The 6067-nt window shown below is 33.3% G+C and overlaps 1 protein-coding gene across 4 annotated transcripts in view; it reads left to right on the forward strand.

The window, feature by feature from the left end:
* The window catches only part of XPO4 (exportin 4), a 122524-nt gene that overhangs the window by 27110 nt on the left and 89347 nt on the right, over positions 1-6067 (forward strand). For all 4 annotated transcript variants that reach the window (XM_038573500.1, XM_038573497.1, XM_038573498.1 and 1 more), the window contains one exon: positions 3016-3121. In XM_038573500.1, coding sequence (XP_038429428.1) covers positions 3028-3121 — 94 coding nt within the window. In that variant the 5' untranslated portion in view covers positions 3016-3027. Of the gene's footprint in view, positions 1-3015; positions 3122-6067 lie in introns of those variants that run through there.

A 6067-nucleotide genomic window follows, 5' to 3' on the forward strand; every position in this document is an offset into this window, starting at 1 on the left:
TGCTACCATCTACTATTTCTTCAGGCTCTTCTGATGCATTTGACTCTACCTCTGAAGTGTGAGCTGTTTTAAAGCTTTTACTATTAGTTATAATGAAAGAACAGACAGTGCAAAAAACTCTTTTACTATTATTACTTCTTTACTGAAACCTTACAAACTTTACCCTAATGTCTGTATGGGGTGCTAGAGGAAGACTTTTAGGGGAATTTATTCTTTCTACCCCAAAGTTTTAAGCATAAGTCTTACATGGTACTGAGACACCTGAGTGTAGTTACTGTTAGAGCCCTTGAGTCAGTTTCCACCTCTGCTTCCTACTTAACCTTGAGCAAATTGATTATTCCATTCCTCAGTTTCTTCATCTGTAAAATGGGGATACTATTAGTTTCTACCTCATAAGGTTGTTAATAGGATTAATGTGAGATTATATATCTGCATGCCTGTCCATTAGTTGAAAATAATGCCTTGCAGTGCTAAGTACTCAATAAATGTTATTGTTGTGTTGCCTCTCCTTTTGGTATGTGCAAGGCTCTAGGAATTTAGAGATGAGTAAAAGAAAGTTCCTGGTGTCAGAAAAGTGAGAGAAAGGAGACAAGGGGCAAGCAGATACTTGCAGTACATTATGGTAAATTGAATAGTAGAGATACATACATAGTGCATCCTACAAGGTGGTGAGATGGAGACATCATTTGTGTTCAGGCTGACTAGGGAAAGGTCAGGAAAGGCTGATGAAGGAGAGACTGAAGCAGAATTTGAAGGATGAGTTCTTATTTCCTGAGAGGAAGGAGTTTGACAGGTGGATGTTCTATAGATCATAATACCTAGGAACTTTTAAGAGAAAAATGCATATTTTTGGTTAGGGTCCCAGCCTGCTAAACCTTTGGGGACTGGGAATCTGTTTGGGATTGTTTTCTTTGTTTTTTTCTTTTGTTTTTAACAAAAGAGCTTCTCAGGACTCATCGATGCTCATAATTTGCTATGTGGAAACCATTGCCAAGTCATTTTCAAAAAGATTTAGAAGTTTTGGTTTTGGGAAACTAAAATGAATACCATATTGTCATTTAATGAATCAATTGATGGTTTTATTGTTTGTATGATAAATGTTCAACCAGGTGGGTAAGATAAACCAACTTTTAGATTATACTTCATTACTTAGAAAATCTGATATTTTATAAATGAAATAGCATTCTGTCATATTACAGTTATATTGAGACCAGTACTTTATTAAGCATGTGGATATCAGAGTATCCAAAGATTTTTAGCTTTAGGAACTATTTTTGTAGAATAACTGGCATAATTAATTATTTGCAAAATTATGTATGTGTACTGGGATGATGAGAAGAAAGAATATTTTATTATTTTTTTTTTAAGAAAGAATGTTTAAATCAGAATTACTGGGGTAGTCTATAGTTGTTGATTTGTATTCATAGCAGTAGGACATGTTGTAGTATTTATTAATATGCTGTGTTTTGGGGGTATAGTCAGCAGATATTAATGATGAAATATCTTACAAAAACACAAGCTTGTTGAATTAAAATAGTAAGAATGAAGAATTTGCAAATGGAAGGACAAAAATATTTGTACTCTGCAGAGTTAGCTGTTCAGAGTATTTTATTAATAAAGCCGTTTTCAAAAGACATGTTAAATAATTTAATACAGTTCTTTTTTTTAAAGATTTTATTTATTTATTCATGAGAGAGAGAGAGAGGCAGAGACATAGGCAGAGGGAGAAACAGGCTCCCCACAAGGAGCCTGATGTAGAACTTGATCCTGGACCCTGATCCTGGGCCCCAGGATCACCCCCTGAGCCAAAGGCAGACAGACGCTCAACCACTGAGCCACCCAGGAATCCCAATACAATTCTTTAATGAAAATACTTTCATTTTTATCTAGAGAGCTGTAGAGGGTGCTGTATCATAAGGAGTAGCATCTGAACTGGTTTTAGCTAATTATAAGAATTCCTTTAGGCCAGACCATCTAAGTAAGTCAAAGATTACCAAGCCGTATAATGAGAATGTATTTTAGGTGGGTATGTTTTAGGTTCAGAAGAATATCATTAGAGGAAAGAGTGTTAGAACAAAATGGAATTTAAAAACCTGGCAGACTATATATATAGAAGTTGTTTTTGTTAAGCCAGAAGTCTGGCCTTTCTGCTGATTAACTTATTATTCAGATAGGAGTTTTGTAAATTTCAAACTTTACAGGTCCCTATTATTTCTGGTTTAATGGTGATTTTAGGAAACTTGAGGTAAAATTATCTGATAAAACTTTTATTTTAAAGGATTGCTGTTAGAAATCAATTTTTAGTGACTTTGGATTTGGTTTCACCAGTGCTGAAGAATTTAGAGATTATTTGAACTTTGTCAAGTTAGGTGAAGTAATATATTTTGGAATAAAAAGCAATAAGTTAGCTATGTTTAAAAGATAAGGAAAATGTTAGGTAAGTATCTATCTTCTAAAATGTAGCAACTTTAAAGGATTCTCACCCAGAGTTTGCCAGGAATTTCTTCTATTACCCTGAAACCATATTTTAAATATTTATTATGAAGTTTTATACTTTATAGGTTTTTATGCTTTATAGTTTCTTTATTTTTTATTTTATTTTTTTAAGGTAAGGATTCTGTATTTTATTTTACTTTTTTTTAAGATTTTATTTATTTATTCATGAGAGACCCAGAGAGAGAGAGAGAGAGAGAGAGAGAAAGAGAGAGAGAGGCAGACACAGGCAGAGGGTGAAGCAGGCTCCATCCATGCAGGGAGCCCGATGTGGGACTCGATCCCGTGTCCCCAGAATCATGACCACGGCAGAAGGCAGTGCTAAACCACTGAGCCACTCGGGCTGCCCTTATAGTTTCTTTAAAATAATAAGCAGGAATTTGTCCTCCCATTACCCCCCCAAAAGTGAAAGTATTTTCTTTTGTTGTGGGTTAAAGGTTTGCTATTGTTCAAACTTTTTTATTAAACAAGTGTACTTTGTTTTTTTGTTTTGTTTTGCTTTTGTTTTTTTAAACTCTCAAGGCACCACCTTCCATGGTTAATAATGAACAACGCCAGCATGCAGAGCACATATTCTTATCATTTAGGAAATCAAAATCACCATTTGCAGTTTGCAAGCATATTTTGGGTAAGTATTCACTTCAAAAATATTTTTGCAGAATCAAATCTCATTTCTATCTTGAATGTTAAGATATTTTAAATTCCTTTTAAAACAAGCAGGTTTGTATAGTTATAATTTTCCATTAGTAATCACTATTCAAGTGGCTTTAAAGATATTCCATAAAGCCAGACAGAGAACTTTGTTTTTCCTTAGAATTTTCTTCCCCTAAATATAGTATTCAATAATTTGTTTTGATACTGACCATAACATGAAGGCTGTTAATGGTGGGGGGAAAATCTAATATATTTTTCAGTTGTTTTCAAGAGTCCTTTCACTTATCATAGCAAATATACTGTCATATATCATATCCTAGTGTTTTAAAATTATGATTATTTTTGGACGTTTCAACAGTTTTTCTTTTAGCTTTTTTTCTGAAAAATTTTTTTAACCATATAGTTTGTGCTCCACTTGCTTAGCAAATATTAGTTCTGTGTAGGTTATCACTGTATATTTTAAAACAAAGTGTTAATTTTTACTATTGTAAAAACGTTTTATTACTACCTCTTAGCTGGCATATGTACAGAAATGCTCTTTCCTTTAAAAATAATTGCAAAGGTTACAATTCTTGTCCAAAAATGGTATTTTCTAAGAGATACACAGACTTCTGCCTCTTAACATATTTTTCAATAATCAGAGATTTTATTGGTTATTGTTATTTTATAACTTAATTATTGTTGACTCTACTTATTGGAGCCATTTTTGTAACCAATATACTCTGAGTTATCCTTGACCATAAAATTGATTAGTTGTGTATTAAGAACTAAAATATCTGATCTTTTATTCTTGTGCTTTTTGTGAGACTTAACTGTTAGCCACTAGCACTCTGATTTCCAGATTGAAATAGCCTATAATTAGCATTATGTTAAAAGTGCTTTTCATATAAGGAATTATAAATGAGTTGTTAGATTGGAGTAAAAAGAGCCCTGCTATGGATACTGTGAGATCTGGGCACCAGTGATGCCTGTTCTTGGTAACAACTTGAGGACGTCACTTAGCCTTCTTTTCATCTGTAAGACTGCAACATTGGGACCATTTTCCTTAATGGACTTGGTTGCCTTAAGCTGTTATGAGGCACGAATGTAGTAACATTTAAAACCACCTTCTAAACAGTAACATAAGTGACCCTATTACCTGATTTCAAAAGACATTTTAAAAATATGACAACCTTAAAAAAATGTTCTGTTCTCTGTTTGCAAGGAGCTAGCAGTGGTGGTGAAGGTGGCTCTGTCTCATTCAGGAGTTAGGTCTTGTCATTAGAGGAATAGTTTTAATAACCACCTTTTGATTTCTAAGTGAGGCAGTTTTGATCTTTTTTTTCTTCTTTTTTTTAATGGTCAGTTTTTATACTTTGGGTGAATTTGTTTCTGGCACCAAGAAAATTTGTTATCGTATGCCTGTGGGGAATATTCGATTTAATGTTAAATTACAAGAAGCAAAACTAAATTAAATTCACAATCAAGAATTTAAGGGAGCCTTCATCTTTACATCCTTGAAATTATTCAGCATTTAGAAATTAGATTTAGAAAACCATTGTATTAAACTATTCACCTAAAGTAATTTGAGTCTGATTTTTATGGCATATGCCTTAACTACATTAATTAGGATTCCATCATTTTCATCTGACTTTCTATGATAATCCAATTATCATTCTGTATTAGTTGGGAAATAGTTGATCTAAGTTTGTAAGTATTTTTTAGAGTGTATTTGTTTATACGACTCTTTCCTTTTTAGAGTTTGTATATTTTATGAAGTACTATTGCTTTGTTATGATTTGAGCTTGTTTTGGTATACTTTTGCTTTCCTGATAAAAATTTCTAGAAAATAGTATTGCTAGTTCCCACTGTGCTTGAGACATTAACTAACTATTTAAAAGGTTGAGTGCATGTATAATAAGCATAATCTAATCATTAATGTACTGCAAAGCCCTGTGTTACATTAATGTTTACATCTAAACTTCACAGAAAATCTTTCAGCTCCTTACTCAGTTGCCACCAGCACAGAAGGGTTAATTCCTCTAAGAAGACTTCTCATACAAGTGGCAGTCAATCGCAGTTCAGAATTTTCACATTCTTATTTAGCGTTAATATGTCATTTTTATACAATGTCTGGGTGATATATTCTAGTAAAGGGGAGACGTTCTCTTTGATGCTTCCCTTTTCTGGCCTCTTAAATTTCTTCCTTCCCACTTCTGTCTTAAGTTTTATTATGTTTCTTGTTTTTCCTCATTTCTTTCTCTTCTTATTCTTTTATTTTTATTCTAGGTTTACTTTTCCACTCTTCTCTGTGTGTGTGTGCACGCACGCGCATGTGCGTGTGCATGTTGCATGCCTGTGCATTTTATCAGAAGAGTACTTTTAGACTTCTTCACTTCAGAAGTCTTTGGCACTTAGGAATTTGCTAGTTTGGTCTGGTCAAATATGCATTCACAAATCCTGTGAGTTCTGTTCTTGTTAAAGTGATACATCCAGCCAGTGAGAGATTGGTTCCGTACTTCTGGAGCTAACTTTGTAGCATTCTTCTATCTTTTTTTCAGGGGGGAAATGAATTTCTTTAATTTCTTATCTCAGAAATGGTTGAAACAAAATAAAATGAAACCTGAGACTTTTCTTGGTTGGTGTGCCTATGTATTTATTAAGCAGACTCTGGAGCTTCTGTTGCTTATGCTTTGGACAGAAGTCTTTAAGCAGAGAGGTGTTTGTATGTAGTAGCTGAACATCTGGGACTCGATTACTATAGTTTTAGTTTTCTTTTGAAAATATTTTTTGAACAGAATGTAGTGCTCTGCCTCTCATTATATACTTCACTTTAACTTTTGTCTTCATGGCTCTATGTAGTTTCAGATGGCTGGCATGATAGAAATGAATTTTATTTACATAATTATTATTAAAGAGAGTTTCCTATGGTAGGAAGTGA

This window comes from Canis lupus, chromosome 25, assembly GCF_011100685.1.
Source record: "Canis lupus familiaris isolate Mischka breed German Shepherd chromosome 25, alternate assembly UU_Cfam_GSD_1.0, whole genome shotgun sequence".
In the NCBI taxonomy this organism is placed as follows: domain Eukaryota; kingdom Metazoa; phylum Chordata; class Mammalia; order Carnivora; family Canidae; genus Canis; species Canis lupus.